Source organism: Eretmochelys imbricata, chromosome 17 (assembly GCF_965152235.1).
Source record: "Eretmochelys imbricata isolate rEreImb1 chromosome 17, rEreImb1.hap1, whole genome shotgun sequence".
NCBI classification, from domain to species: domain Eukaryota; kingdom Metazoa; phylum Chordata; order Testudines; family Cheloniidae; genus Eretmochelys; species Eretmochelys imbricata.
In genome coordinates this window covers 23,147,492-23,163,592 of record NC_135588.1, presented here as the reverse complement: position 1 = coordinate 23,163,592, position 16,101 = coordinate 23,147,492, and the positions used below count along the sequence as shown (strand labels likewise).

General features: G+C 48.7%; 1 protein-coding gene across 1 annotated transcript in view; it reads left to right on the top strand.

Annotated features, from left to right (window-relative positions):
• Positions 1-16,101, top strand: part of TSPOAP1 (TSPO associated protein 1) — a 231,866-nt gene that overhangs the window by 91,139 nt on the left and 124,626 nt on the right. The window contains exons 12-13 of the mRNA XM_077836656.1: positions 5,090-5,110; positions 10,984-11,176. Of these exons, the coding sequence (XP_077692782.1) occupies positions 5,090-5,110; positions 10,984-11,176 (214 nt within the window). The remainder of the gene's footprint in view (positions 1-5,089; positions 5,111-10,983; positions 11,177-16,101) is intronic.

Sequence of the window (16,101 nt, the reverse complement as noted above, 5' to 3'; positions counted from 1 at the left end):
TCTTACACTTGGGAGCTATAGAACCAGTCCCCATGCAGCACAGAAGGAAGGGGTTTTATTATAGGTACTTCCTGATACCAAGAAAGAGTGGAAGTTGGAGACCCATCCTAGGTTTGAGACTACTGAACACCTGTGTGAAGACACAAAAATTCAAAATGGTGACACTTACAGTGGTAATTCTGTCATTAGAGCAAGGGGATTGGTTCTCAGTCCTTGACCTTCAAGATGCATATTTCCATATCGCTCTCCACCCATCCCACAAATGATTCCAGTGTTTCACTATCGGCCAGTATCACCTTCAATACTGAGTGCTCCCCTTTGGCCTGTCATCTGCCCCGAGGTTCTTCTCGAAAGTCATGTCAGTAGTACCAGCGAAGCTCTGCAGGAAAGGTATCTTAGTATTTTCTTACCTGGACGATTGGCTACTGAAAGGCCACTCCCTCAAACTGATGTCTTCCAAGGCCACAGATCTCTTCTTTGAGTTGGGACTGCAGTTGAACATCCAAAATCCAGTTTGACCCCTGTGCAAAGCTTCGAGTTCATAGGGGCACATCTCTGTTTGGTAACAGCGAGAGCCTGCCTTCCTCCACACAGGTTTGTGGCCATTTCCAACATAGCCAACACAGTTCAGCTCAGCCCCCAAACCACAGTCAGGAGCTATCTTCAATTACTGGGGCACATGGCAGCCACCACTTTCGTCACAGAACATAATGCGCTGCCTTCAAGGGTGGCTCAGAACTGTTTTATTCACCAAACAGACTCCGTTTAAATATGCTTCTTTCCATACCTACCTATGTAAAACAATCCCTCAGCTGGTGGAAAGACCATCACAATGTGTGTACAGGAGTTCCGTTTGCACATTCTTCCCCAACAGTCATCATAATGATGGACACCTCTCTGTTATGATGGGGAATGCATCTAGACACTCACGTGACCCAGGACAAGTGGATGTCATAAGAGCTGATGCTGCAAATCAACCTCCTGAAACTCAGATTGGTCAGATATGCCTGTCTTCATTTCCTACCACTGCCCACAGCAAACACATAAAGATCATGATGGACGATACATCATGCATGTTTTTCAGCAGTCGCAAAGGAGGGGCAAGATTCCCCTCCTTCTGTGCCAAGTCTGTCAAGCTTTGGAATTGGTGCATATGCAATCAGATTGCAATCACAGCAGCCTGTCTCCCAAGGGTTCAGAATGTGACCGCAGATGCATTCAGCAGGCACATCTTGGAAGACCACGAGTGGGAAACAGACCCCAGTAAATTACACCATGTGTTCTCATAATGAATAGGTCGGAATATGAACAAGAGGCTGCTAGGCAGCTCTCTAACACCACTTTCTGCAAGCCATTACCCTCTGATCCCACTGAGGGTTACCAAAAGAAACTACAGCATTTGCTCAAGAAACTCCCTGAAAAAGCACAAGGACAAATCCGCACAGACACACCCCTGGAACCCTGACCTGGGGTATTCTATCTGCTACCCAAGTTCCATAAACCTGGAAATCCTGGACACCCCATCATCTCAGGCATAGGCACCCTGACAGCAGGATCGTCTGGCATGTAGGCTCCCTCCTCAGGCCCTACGCTACCAGCACTCCCAGCTATCTTCGAGACACCACTGACTTCCTGAGGAAACTACAATCCATTGGTGATCTTCCTGAAAACACCATCCCTGGCCAATATGGATGTAGAACCCTCTACACCAACATTCCACACAAAGATGGACTACAAGCCGTCAGGAACAAGTATCCCCGATAATGTCACGGCAAACCTGGTGGCTGAACTTTGTGACTTTGTCCCCACCCATAACTATTTCACATTTGGGGACAATGTAGACCTTCAAATCAGCGGCACTGCTATGGGTACGCGCATGGCCCCACAGTATGCCAACACTTTTATGGCTGACTTAGAACAACGCTTCCTCAGCTCTAGTCCCCTAATGCCCCTACTCTACTTGCGCTACATTGATGACATCTTCATCATCTGGACCCATGGAAAAGAAGCCCTTGAGGAATTCCACCATGATTTCAACAATTTCCATCCCACCATCAACTTCAGCCTGGTCCAGTCCACACAAGAGATCAACTTCTGGGACACTATGGTGCTAATAAGCGATGTTCACATAGACACCGCCCTATACCGGAAACCTACTGATGGCTGTTTCTATCTACATGCCTCCAGCTTTCATCCAGACCACACCACACGATCCATTGTCTACAGCCAAGCTCTGTGATACAACCGCATTTGCTCCAACCCCTGAGACAGAGACAAACGCCTACAAGATCTCTATCAAGCATTCTTACAACTACAATACCCACCTGCTGAAGTGAAGAAACAGATTAACAGAGCCAGAAGAGAACCCAGAAGTCACCTACTACAGGACAGGCCCAACAAAGAAAATAACAGAACGCCACTAGCCGTCACCTTCAGCCCCCAACTAAAACCTCTCCAACGCATCATCAAGGGTCTACAACCTATCCTGAAGGACGACCCATCACTCTCACAGATCTTGGGAGACAGGCCAGTCCTTGCTTACAGACAGCCCCCCAACCTGAAACAAATACTCACTAGCAACCACACACCACACAACAGAACCACTAACCCAGGAATGTATCCTTGCAACAAAGCCTGTTGCCAACTGTGTCCACATATCTATTCAGGGGACACCATCATAGTGCCTAATCACATCAGCCACACCATCAGAGGCTCGTTCACCTGCACATCTACCAATGTGATATATGCCATCATGTGCCAGCAGTGCCCCTCTGCCATGTACATTGGCCAAACTGGACAGTCTCTACATAAAAGAATAAATGGACACAAATCAGACGTCAAGAATTATAACATTCAAAAACCAGTTGGAGAACACTTCAGTCTCTCTGGTCACTCAATTACAGACCTAAAAGTGGCACTACTTCAACACAAAAACTTCGAAAACAGAGTCCAATGAGAGACTGCTGAATTGGAATTAATTTGCAAACTGGATACAGTTAACTTAGGCTTGAATAGAGACTGGGGGTGGATGGGTCATTACACAAAGTAAAACTATTTCTCCATGCATCCGATGAAGTGAGCTGTAGCTCATGAAAGCTTATGCTCAAATAAATTTGTTAGTCTCTAAGGTTCTACAAGTCCTCCTTTTCTTTTTGCAAATACAGACTAACACGGCTGCTACTCTGAAATCTGTCAACAGGGACACGCCTCCGGTAGACTCCTTTGCCACAGAGTCAAACAAGAAATGTACCCACTTCTGCTTGAGGTACAGACTGACTCTCCAGGCCCTGCGGGATACTTTGCACCTTCAGTGGTCATCAACTCTCCTGTGTGCATTCCCACCGACTCCCCTAATAGCCAAAACTATGCTCAAAATAAAGAAAGACAAAGCCAGAGTCCTCCTAATAGTTCCGACCTGGCCCAAGCAAACGTGGTTTCCTTATCTGATACAGCTGGCCATTTTGCTCTCTGATCATTCTCCACATTGCTCCTCATCTTCTGTCCCAGAAAGGCAGGCAGATCCTTCCCCCCAATCTCGCAGTGCAACGTCTCTGTGCATGGTTGGTCGATTGCTAACAGGACTAGAAGCAACCTGCTCAGATGACGTAAAAAGAATACTAACATATAGCAGGAAACAAACTGCTCACTGCATGTACTCTGAGAAATGGACCAGGTTGGCCAGATGTTGTGACCTCAGGCATGCTTCACTGATGACCTCATTGCTTCTGGATATACTGGACTACCTTCTAACTCTAAAAATCTCGGGACTATCGATGAGCTGCATAAGTGTCCACCTGGCAGCAATCATAGCTTTCCACCCCCCAAGAGAGGATTATTCGGTCTTTGCCAGCCACAGTGAGATTCCTGAAAGGATTGGAAACTTCTATCCACTAGTCCAACATCCTACTCCAGTATGGGACCTCAATCTGGTCCTTAAATGCCTCACAAGACCACGATTTGAACAAATGGCTACCAGCTCACTGCTCCATTTGTCGATGAAAATGGCATTCCTGATAGCTGTCATGTCAGCTCCCCTTTCACCATATTTTTTAAGGATGAGGTCACACTGAGGCCCCACCCCAAATTCTTATCCAAGGTTTCTTCTGCGTTCCATATCAATCAGCCCATTCACCTGCCTGTCTTCCACCCCAAACCACATCTAGGTAACCAGGAGGCACTGCTGCACACCCTTGACATCAGGAGAGCCCGTGCCTTCTGTCTGGATAGGACAGAGTCCTTCAGAAAGACCCACAGGCTGTTCGTCTTGCTAGCAGATAGAGCAGAAGTGTCTGCAGCCTCTAACCAGAAGCTTTCCAAGTGGATATCTGTCTGCATTGACTTTTGTTATGAATCTCACAATATTCAACCACTTTTGAATATACGCACTCATTCTACAAGGTTCATTACCATTTCTGCAGCTTTCCTTAAGAACGTGCCCATTATTGAGACCTGTAAAGCTGCTACTTGGGACTTACCTCAGTTGGGGTTGTGCTCGGAGGCCAGCCCAGCCACTGCCACTGCGGCCGCTCTGCAATTTGTAGCATGCTAGTTCAAGCAGAACTAGTGTGTGTGTGTATGTCTGCCCCACTTGGGAGTTCTATCTCTCCGCTGCAGTACAGACATACTCTTAGAGCAGTCTGGTAGCTGCTCTAAGTTGTGCCAGGGCTCGTTCAGCTCCAAGAATGAGGACATTGTAACTTGCTCACTCAACCCCTCTGTCTTTCCAGCATTGTGTGGAGCTCTGATGCAGGAGATCAGCTAGTTCAGGGAATTGTCAGCCACAAGTGTGGTTGGGAGAAAAGGGTTTGAGATTCATGATTAAAAGGCACTTCTTGAGGGAGGCCCTTGGCGAGTGTGAGTGTTTCTGAGGTAGCAGCACTCTGATGCATGCTTTCCATCTGTGGAATTTATTTTAGCAGCTGGGGGGAGGGACGTCTCAGAGGGTCTCAACACTTATTGTGTACTAACTGGGAGAAGAATGCTTCCTAAACTGAGGATTTTGTTATGCTTTGCAGTGTCTTGATTTTTGGTTAATGAAAATGCTGATATGTGGTTTTAAATCTCTGTTTGCTCTTTTCCTTGCTGACAGAATACCTTGGATTGCATGCAGGTACTGAGATAATTGAGCAGGGCATTTTCCTCCTGCTGCTGCTTAACTCTGACTATTGTGTGGGGTGTATGTTAGACATGGATTCCTGTTGTGTTAGTATGGTGTTATCTCTAAAAAGTAGAGCTAAAATAATGAAAAGGCTGCTACTGCTGCTGCTTTACAGAGCAGAGCACTTACTTGTTAAAACCTTTTCTTTCTCAGAAAAAAATCCAACACAATGGGTTGGTTGTTTTTTCAGTTTTTGTGAGCTTTTCCAGGTTTTCCGTTTTTTCAGCTTCTCTGGCTTGGTCCATGGCAGAGTTATGTTGACATAAGGCAGCTTATGTCAACCTAACTATGTCAGTGTCTACACTACAACCTTGCTCCTGCCGAAGTAAGTGCCCTACTACACCAACATAATAACTCTATCTCCACAAGAGGCGTAGGGCTTATGTCGGTGTAGTTAGGGTGATGCAGTGTCTGTGAAGACACTGCATTCCTTAAATCTGCTGTTGACTGTCTTGTCAATTTCATGACTCCACTGAATCTGTGAAATTGACAAGCCTTCCTGCTCCCCAGATGAACTGCTGTCTGGTCTCCACTCCGAGCTGGTGCTGCCACCCAGGCTCTTGGGTTGGGCTGCCACCCGGTCTCCCTGCTGGGAGCCCTGCTGCCCACCGGCGTCTTGGGTCCCTGTTGAGATCCTGGCTGCCCCCTCTCAGCTCCCTGCTCCTCCAATCTGATTCCAGGCATGGCTCTCACTGCCTGAGTGCTGTAACTATGTTGACCTAAGATTTAAGTATAGATCACACCTTAGAGGAGAAGGGGAATTGGTGGGATAACTTATGTTTACAGATAAGGGGTTAGCTAATGGGTGGAATCAGCAGTCATTGTATATGGTAGAGCAGGGAAAAGGCAGAGGTATGAATAATTAGCAATCTTTGGTTTGTTAGAATCTAAAAACCTCTGTAAGGTGGGCAGGGCATCAGATCACCTCGCTCAGTGTAAAGCTGACTAGCTCTCATTTGTCAGTCTTAACACTGTTGAATAGCCATGGGGTGGTCTCTTATGCTTACTGTATTAAGTATGAAAACTGTTGATCCAGTGATGTCAGGCAAGTAACGGAATGGACTCAAGCGCTGCAAACGGTTTATTCCTCTGAAGTAAAATGCAGTCATTGTCAGGAGTTCATAGAATCATGGGTGGGAAGGGACCTCGAGAGGTCATCTAGTCAGTACCCTACACTCAAGGCAGAACTAAGTATTATCTAGACCATCCCTGACAGGTGTTTGCTCACCCGGCTCTTAAAAATCCACAATGATGGAGATTCCACAACCTCCCTAGGCAATTTATTCTAGTGCTTAACCACTCTGACAGGAATTTTTTCCTAATGTCCAATCTAAACCGCCCTTGCTGCAATTTAAGCCCATTGCTTCTTGTCCTATCCCCAGAGGTTAAGAAGAACAATTTTTCTCCGTCCTCCTTGTAACAACCTTTTATGTACTTGAAAATTGTTATCATGTCCCCCATCAGTCTTCTCTTCTCCAGACTAAACAAACCCAGTTTTTTCAATCTTCCCTCATAGGTCATGTTTTCTAGACCTTTAATAATTTTTGTTGCTCTTCTGTGGACTTTCTCCAATTTGTCCACATCTTTCCTGAAATGTGGCGCCCAGAACTGGAGACAGTACTCCAGTTGAGGCCTAATCAGTGCAGAGTAGAGCGGAAGAATTATTCTCATGTCTTGCTTACAACATTCCCAGAATAATGTTTGCTTTTTTGCAACAGTGTTACACTGTTGACTCATATTTAGCTTGTGATCCACTATGACCCCCAGATCCCTTTCTGCAGTACTCCTTCCTAGGCAGTCATTTCCCATTTTGTATGTGTGCAACTGATTGTTCCTTCCTAAGTGGAGTACTTTGCATTTGTCCTTATTGAATTTCATCCTATTTACTTCAGACCGTTTCTCCCATTTGTCCAGATCATTTTGAATTTTAATCCTATCCTCCAAAGCAGTTGCAACCCCTCCCAGCTTGGTATCGTCCGCAAACTTTATACATGTATTCTCTATGCTGTTATCTAAATATCTTGATGAAGATATTGAACAGAACCGGACCCAGAACCAATCCTGTGGGACCCCACTCATTATGCCCTTCCAGCATGACTGTGAACCAATGGTAACTACTCTCTGGGAACGGTTTTCCAACCAGTTATGCACCCACCTTATAGTAGCTCCATCTAGGTTGTATTTCCCTAGTTTGTTTATGAGAAGGTCATGTGAGACAGTATCAAAAGCCTTACTAAAGTCAAGATATACCACATCTATTGCTTCCCCCCATCCAGAAGGCTTGTTACCCTGTCAAAGAAAGCTATCAGGTTGGTTTGACACTATTTGTTCTTGACAAATGCATGCTGACTGTTACTTATCACCTTATTATCTTCTAGGTGTTTGCAATTGATTTCTTAATTATTTGCTCCATTATCTTTCTGGGTACAGAAGTAAAGCTGACTGGTCTGTAATTCCCCAGGTTGTCCTTATTTTCCTTTTTATAGATGGGCACTAGATTTGCCCTCTTTCAGTCTTCTGGAATGTCTCCCGTCTTCCATGACTTTTCAAAGATAATCACTAATGGCTCAGCTATCGCCTCAGTCAGCTCCTTGAGTATTCTAGGACGCATTTCATCAGGCCCTGGTGTTTTGACGACATCTAATTTGTCTTAAGTAATTTTTGACTTGTTCTTTCCCTATTTTAGACTCTGATCCTACCTCATTTTCATTGTCATTCACTATGTTAGCGTCCAACCACCACCAACCTTCTTGGTGAAAACCGAAATAAAGAAGTCATTAAGGACCTCTGCCATTTCCTGTTGTTATTTCCCCCCCTCATTGAGTAACGAGCCTACCCTGTCCTTGGTCTTCCTCTTGCTTCTAATGTATTTGTAGTATGTTTTCTTGTTGCACTTTATGTCTCTAGCTAGTTTGATCTCGTTTTGTGCCCTGGCCTTTCTAATTTTGTCCCTACATACTTGTGTTATTTGTTTATAGTCATCCTTTGTAATTTGACCAAGTTTCCACTTTTTGTAGAACTCTTTTTTGAGTTTTAGATCATTCAAGATCTCCTGGTTAAGCCAGGGTGGTCTCTTGCCATACTTCCTATCTTTCCTACACAGTGGGATAGTTTGCTCTTGTGGCCTTAATAATGTCTCTTTGAAAAACTGCCAGCTGTCTTCAATTGTTTTTCTCCTTAGACTTGCTTCCCATGGGATTTCACTTACCAACTCCCTGAGTTTGCTAAAGTCTGCCTTCTTGAAATCCATTGCCTTTATTGTGCTGTTCTCCCTCCTACCATTCTTTAGAATCATGAACTCTACCATTTCATGATCACTTTTACCACAGTTGCCTTCCACTTTCAAATTCTCAGTCAGTTCCTCCTTATTCGTCAAAATCAAATCTAGTAGTTTTCTCCATCTTCTAAAATAAAAAATTGTGTCCAATACATTCCAAGAACTGGTTGGATAATCTGTGCCCTGCTGTGTTATTTTCCCAGCAGATGTCTGGGTTGTCGAAGTCGCCCATCACCACCAAGTCCTGTGCTTTGGATGATTTTGTTAGTTGTTAAAAAACTGAATGGAAAGGTCTTGTGCTCATCTGAAAAAGGACAAGAGATTCAAATATGTCATTTTTAGAGTTGGTCAAAAATCAGAATTTCTTTTCTACAGAAAATTCCAGTAGTTTTTCATTCCAAAGTCGGACGAAAGTTCAACATATCAAAAATTTTCATGGAATGGAAAACTTTGAAAACGTTGACTCAAAATTTTTCATTTTGACATTTCTGATGTAAACTAGATGTTCAGAGAAGATACTGCAGTGCATCATGCGTAAGGCTATGTTTTAGTCACGGGTATCTTTAGTAAAAGTCACGGACAGGTCACTGGCGGTAAACAAAAATTCATGGCCCGTGACCTGTCCATGTTTTTTACTAAAAATGCCTGTGACTAAAACTTGGGGTGGTGGGGAGGTTTGCCCGGGGGCCCCGCGGGTGCTGGTGGAGGGCGGCCCGGGTGCTGGAGGGAAAGGGGTGGTGCACGACCCGGGATCCCTGCTGGTGCTGGCGGGGGGGTGAGCCGTGGTACTAGGCCCAGGACCCCTGCTGTTGCTGGGGAGGGAGGAGTTGGCGGGGCTGGCAGGCTCCCTACCTGGCTCTGTGCCTCCTCCCCACCAGCAGCAGCAGAATTCGGGTGTGGGAGGGGGCAGGGATTGGGGCACGGGATGGGGTGAGGCGGGTTCTGGGCGGCGCTTACCTCTGCACACTGCATCCACCCAGAGCACTGGCTTCGCAGCTCCCATTGGCTGGGAACTGGGTCAATGGGAGCTGAGTGGGGTGGTGCCTGCAGGCAGGGGCAGCGCGCAGAGCTGCCTGGCCATGCCTCTGCCTAGCAGCTGAGTGAGGGGGATGTCGTTGCTTCCGGGGAGCCCCCCTGGTGAGCGCTGCCAAGAGCTCTCCTCACCCCCTCCCATGCCCCAGTCCCCTGCCCCCTCCCACACCCAAACTCTGCTGCTGGGGTTGGGGTTTGTGGGGGCCCGAGACTGCCCCAGCAGCTGCCGGTGCGGTGAGCCAGGTGCACTGGCCGCTGCAGAAGTCACGGAAGGTCACGGAAAGTCACGGAATCCGTGACCTCCGTGACAAACTCGCAGCCTTAATCATCCGAGACGTAGTCCCACAGGGGAGCCCAGCCCATAGAGAAGAACAGATGTAAGGCACCCAAACTACAGCTCCTCCAATGAGGCACCACCGCCTCTCGTGCAGACCATGATTAGTGTTGAACTGACCTGAAAAATTAAAAATTTGGGGGAAATTGGAGATTTTCCTGCAGAAACTACATTTTCTGTTGAAAAAGTATTTAGACAGGACATTCCCAACAGGCTTTAGTAAGTTTTGTTTGTTTGCTAGGAGTGAGGTTAAAAGCGGGGTTAAAGGACAGGTGGTCCCTGGAAGCTGTGTGGGCTGGGGGCATTGAGGGAGCTGGATGTGGGAGCTGCAGTAGGCTATGTTGGAGATGGGTTATGTGTATTTTTAAACCCCTATTGGGACAAGAGCCCAGCTGCGCGGGCCATGCACACAGGAAGGAGAGGCACTCTGGGGCCGGAAGCCAGGGGTGTGCAGGTGATTCTCAAGTGATCCTCGTAGCCCCCACATCTCCCTCTGGAGAATCATCTCCTCCGCTTTCCTACGTCTGCTGCAATCCACAGTCCCCCGTGGAAAACAATTCCTGGAGGTGGGTTGTGTGACATCAGTGGGGCGTGTGCAGGTTCTTGGATAGTCCAGGGGCCTTGATGCTCTATTGCTCCCTGGAGTCTCTCTCACTCGTGGATGAACTTGGCCCAGGAGGGGAATGTTAGGGCTTCTGCCCCCAGTGGTTTGGTGGGGAAGCTGCTGGAGGCCTCATGTCCCAGGGAGGCTCCCTAGATCAGTTAAGTCTGGTGGAGTCCCTTTTGGAGATATGACTTAGATGTGAAAAGCCTTCCCATCTCCCCGATCTCAAAGGGCCTTGTTTGACTCGCTTCCAGCCCCTCCTACCTTTTCTCCTGTATGGGAATGAAATGGGGAAATTGCAGGCACAAAGCAGCTTACCAGTGATGGCTCAGCTTGGGTTTAGAGTGAAACCAATCCTAAACCTGTCTATTGGGACTGGGATTTTCAAAGGGCCTATGGCCCGGGGGCTGCCATCCCCTACTGATCATCTCTGGGATGTGGGCACCTCCCTCCTTTCATCCTCTCTGAAAATCCCAGCTCCATTACATGGAACGACACAGCAAATACCGCTGCTGTTCAGAGCCTTGTCCCAGTTCGGGCCTGTGTTTGTACCTCACTTTGCTTTGCTTCCCCGCCAGGCCCAAGTGAGAGATCTGGAGGATCAGTGCCGCAGCCACATCGAACAGTTCAGCCTCCTGTCTCAGGAACTCAAACGATTCCAGCTACAGACCGGAAAGAGTGGCCCTCTGACCTCAACACTGGTGACTTCTGAGCTCCCGCTCACGCCCTGCTGTTCCATCCCTCAATCCCAGTGCCATCAATGGGAGAAGGGTAACTGCTGCGAGAAGCTGATGCGTGCTTTGATAGTTAATACATTGTCTGTTGGCTTCCCCGAGTGTAAATAGAACCAGTTAGGATCAATAATGGGAATAATTCTCTCATCTCTTTACTTTCTTTTTAAACCCCACTAGCATATGTCTGAGACTGATTTAGAACTACACGTACTTAACACTTCAGTTGTTAGAGGGAAATATTCCACTGACACTTTACACTTACGAAAGGAGTCTTTAATTCCTAGCCCCAAACTACTAAACATTTGCTTGGAATAATTTCCCAAATAATTAGGTCTATGCCCAGCAGTAAACGATGTTAGTTGGGGAGGAAGAGAGTACAATAGCTAACAGTGGGATGGTGTCACTCTATAAATGCAAATTTCAGGACAGCCTTAGCTCTGGAGCCACTGCTGATGCCTCCAGAAGATTTGTGTTTAAATGCAAGGTAACATGCAAGAGGATTGAGGGAGAGCATCTGGGCCCTTTGTAAGGCTTGCAGGTGCAAGCCCTGATCAAATGCCGTCCTCATACATTGAAACAACTTACCAAGGGATGAGGTGGATTATCCATCCCTTGGAGCTTTAAATCGAGCTTGGGTGTCTTTCTCAAGGATACTCTCTAGTTCCGCCAGCAGTTGTGGACTCGCTGGGTGACACTTTCTAGCCGGAGTCATGCGGGAGGTCAAATTAGATTATCATAATGGTCCTTTCTGGCCTTGAAAATCTATGGATTTGTGCACTTTAGGCAATCAGCAAAGCAATTTCCTCAGCTGTGCATCTTGTGGACTCTCTGTGAGAGATGAAATTCCCCTTGTACAGAGGATCTTCACAATACTTGTGCACCACTTAAATCCCACTTAAGACCTCATAAATTAGAGCTGGGCAAAAAATCTTTTTTGGTTGCTGGCAATCTGAAAAAACTGAAGACAAACTTTATTTTGGGTGAAACAAAAAATGAACTTTTTCAAAGTATGTCGTGAATCGAAAAGTCCGAGAACATTTTGAGTCAGGTCTAACAAAATGTTTTGTTTGCTCTGATTTGAAAGCTTTTGTTTCAGTTTCACCATTTCACTGAGAGAGAGGGAGGAGGTGATGGTGCCCCCTGGCAGGTCTTAGCTTGGAATGTTTCAGCATTACTGAAACATTTCAATTTTTCGAGGGGGTGGAAACGGTTTAGCAAACTCTGCACAAAGTTACAGGCAGTTTAGGGTTGACTGAAACAATTTATTTGCAGAATAATGCAATTTGCCAAAAATTTGCCCAGCTTTACTTAGCATAGGTCCTTGTGTTTATCCCTGTGCCTAGGGGCAAATTCATCCTAACATTGCTGAGTTCCATGCAAATCAACAGAAGACAATAACACTGTCCTCTTGTCACTGATCATTTTGCTTGCATTACTGGTTCAAAGGAAACTAGCTTGGCTCCCAGAGCCCAGGGTGAGTTTGTGGGACCGGCAGCTAAAAACTGACTCTTTTTACTTGAAGACCCTGGAAGCAGTTTTCTGGAGTTGCTGAGAAACAATAAACATGGGACTCCCCAGCACCATCACAGAGTCAGGGTGAAGTTGGATGGCAAAGACCTCAGAAGTCAAGAAATGCCAACTAGGAAGTTACCAAAAAACCTTAGCTCTGCCCCTGTGGCAGATGTGTTGTTATACAGTTAATAACATGGTCACATACCTTTTCTCATAAGTGTTTCTACAAATCTACTAAATACTAATACTAAATCTGATCAGCATTTTCCAAATTTTGATATTTCAACAAAAAACAAAATAGTTTTGCAGACATTTCCACAAAAATCACCCCTTAAAGCTGTTCGAAATTCAGAATTTTAAGGGATTGATTTCGTTGTGAAAATTTTCCCAAACATTTTGCTATTTGTCAACCAGACTTATTAGATATGTTTGTGCAGCATCTTCTATGCTGTACATCAGGGGTGGGCAAACTTTTGGTCCAAGGGCCACATCTGGGTATGGAAATTGTAGGGCGGGCCATGAATGCTCATGAAATTGGGGTTGGGGTGGGATGGGGGGGTGAGGGCTCCGCCTGGGGGTGGGGGCTCTGGGGTGGGGCTGGGGATGAGGAGTTCAGGGTGCAGGAGGGGGCTCTGGGTTGGGGCAGAGGGTTGGGGTGCGATAGGGGGCAGTGAGGGCTCCGGCTGGAGGTGTGGGCTCTGGGGTGGGGCTGGGGATGAGGGGTTCGGAGTGCAGGAGGGGGCTCTGCGCTGAGGCAGGGGGTTAGGGTGCAGAGATGTGTGAGAGCTCTGGCTGGGGGTGTGGGCTCTGGGGTGGGGCTGGGGATGAGGCGTTCAGGGTGCAGGAGGGGGCTCTGGGTTGGGGCAGAGGGTTGGGGTGCGATAGGGGGCAGTGAGGGCTCCGGCTGGAGGTGTGGGCTCTGGGGTGGGGCTGGGGATGAGGGGTTCGGAGTGCAGGAGGGGGCTCTGCGCTGAGGCAGGGGGTTAGGGTGCAGAGATGTGTGAGAGCTCTGGCTGGGGGTGTGGGCTCTGGGGTGGGGCTGGGGATGAGGAGTTCAGGGTTCAGGAGGGGGATCTGGGTTGGGGCAGGGAGTTGGGGTGCGATGGGGGGGTGAGGGCTCCGGCTGGAGGTGTGGGCTCTGGGGTGGAGCTGGGGATGAAGGGTTCGGAGTGCAGGAGGGGGCTCTGCGCTGAGGCAGGGAGTTAGGGTGCAGAGGTGTTTGAGGGCTCTGGCTGGGGATGAGGGGTTTGGGGTGCAGGAGAGTGCTCCAGGCTGGCATCGAGGGGTTTGGAGGGTGGGAGGGAGATCAAGGCTGGGGCAGGGGCTTGGGGCACAGGAGGGAGTCATGGGTGTAGGCTCCGGGTGGCGCTTACCTCAAGCAGCTCCCAGAAGCAGCGGCATGTCCCCCCCCCCCGGCTACTACACAGAGGCATGGCCATGCAGCTCTGTGCGCTGCCCCATCTGCAGGTGTCGTCCCTGTAGCTCCCATTGGCCGCAGTTCCTGGCCAATGGGAGCTGTGGGGGCAGCACTTGGGGCGGGGGCAGCATGTGGAGCCGGAGGGGGGACATGCTGCTGCTTCTGGGAGCCATACGGAGCTGTGGCACGCATGCGTGGAGTGGCCCCCAACCCTGCTCCCTGGCTGGAGCCTGGTAGCAGGGCAAGCTCCAGACCCCGCTCTCCGGCTGGAGCTCGAGGGCCGGATTAAAACGGTTGGCAGGCCATATGTGGTCTGCGGGCCATAGTTTGCCCACCCTTGCTGTACATCGATTTATGTAGGCCAGATAGAGTTCCTAGAGCAGTGATTCTCCCCCTGTTTACCATTGTGGGCCGCATATGCCACTCTCCATGTGTTGTGTGGGTCGCATCCACACGATATATATTCTTCTTTGAGTGCTTGCTCATGTCGATTCCAGTTAGGTGTGTGTGTGCCGTGTGCACAGTTGTCGGAAGGTTTTCCCCCAGCAGCACCCGTCATTTTGGCCGTGGAACCCCCTGGAGTGGCGCCTTCATGGCGGTGAATATAGGTGCCTACTGACCCGCTGCTTCTTCAGTTCCTTCTTACCGCCAGAGATAGTCATTGGAACTGCGGTCGCTTGCCTTAGCAAGTGCTTCCCCTAGTGTTTGTATTTATTTCTCTGTAAATAGTTATTCCTTAGAGTGAGTTAGTTTAGTTGGTTTGCTAGCTAGGAGTGGAGGTCCTTCCCCCACCCTAATTTGTCTCCTCTTTGGGATTCGGGGCATGCCTTGATCCCAAGGGTTTAAACCTGCGGAACCTGCCTCAAGCCCATGCCAATGGGCGACCCCCACAACTCTTGTCTTGAGTGTCTAGGGGAGGCGCACCAAACAGAACAGTGCAAGATTTGTAAAGGTTTCTGCCCGAGGACTAACAAAGAACGGGACTTCAGGCTGAAGCAGATCCAGATGGAAGCAGCTCTTCGTTCCCAGCTGGCTCTGTGCTGACAGGATCTGGCACCAAGCACCTCTGTGTGGAGCGCTCTGGCCTCTGTGCAAGAAACGGTGTCAAGGAAGGACTCTGGCCATAGATATCCTCAGCACCGACATTCCCTGGCACCAAAGCTCGCAGAATCTTGCACTCTCTGGTGCCACATAAGCAGCACAAGAAGGTGGACAGAGGGTGCTCGCCCGCACCAAGAGTGGCCGGATCGGACAGCACCACCGAGGGGCGTCCTGCGCAGGAGCACCTGTGGCTGACATCACATGAGCTGGCACTGTAGACTTTGGTCCCGGGGTCTGTCGAGTCTGGTGCTGTTGGGGGGAGGGATAGCTCAGTGGTTTGAGCGTTGACCTGCTAAACCCAGGGTTGTGAGCTCAATCCTTGAGGGGGCCATTTACGGATCTGGGGCAAAAATTGGGGATTGGTCCTGCTTTGAGCAGGGGGTTGGACTAGATGACCTCCTGAGGTCCCTTCCAACCCTGATATTCTATGATTCTGACTCTCCTGATCGAGAGTGTCAGGTGGATGAGGTGGTGAGGGACATGATTTGCCATGACGGCTCCGCAGTCCCCCGTCAGCTGGAATAGACATCTGGCACTGCAACACGGGGCACCATCCCGAGGCAAGCCAGCAATTATAAGGCACCGCTCACCATCTACGTGGCACTGCTCCCTGCGGCACTGGTCACCACCACCGTCCCTGTAGCACCTGTCCCTGCAGCACCGGTCTTCAGCACCTTCATCGCAGCACTGCTCTCTGGTACCATCCCTGCAACCGCTCTCCGGCACCATCCCGATCGCCACCGTCGTGATCTTCGTGCTCGAGATCCCGAACATTGGACTCAGAGGTGGCGTCCTATTACTTGATCAGACCACTGCAGACATAGGCAGAACGTGAGGATGGTGCCATGGCAAGTGCAGTGACAAGGGCCCGTGCAATGGCCATTCAGGACCTTGTGAGCCTACCACCAAGCCCAGGGCGCGCACTCCAAGGG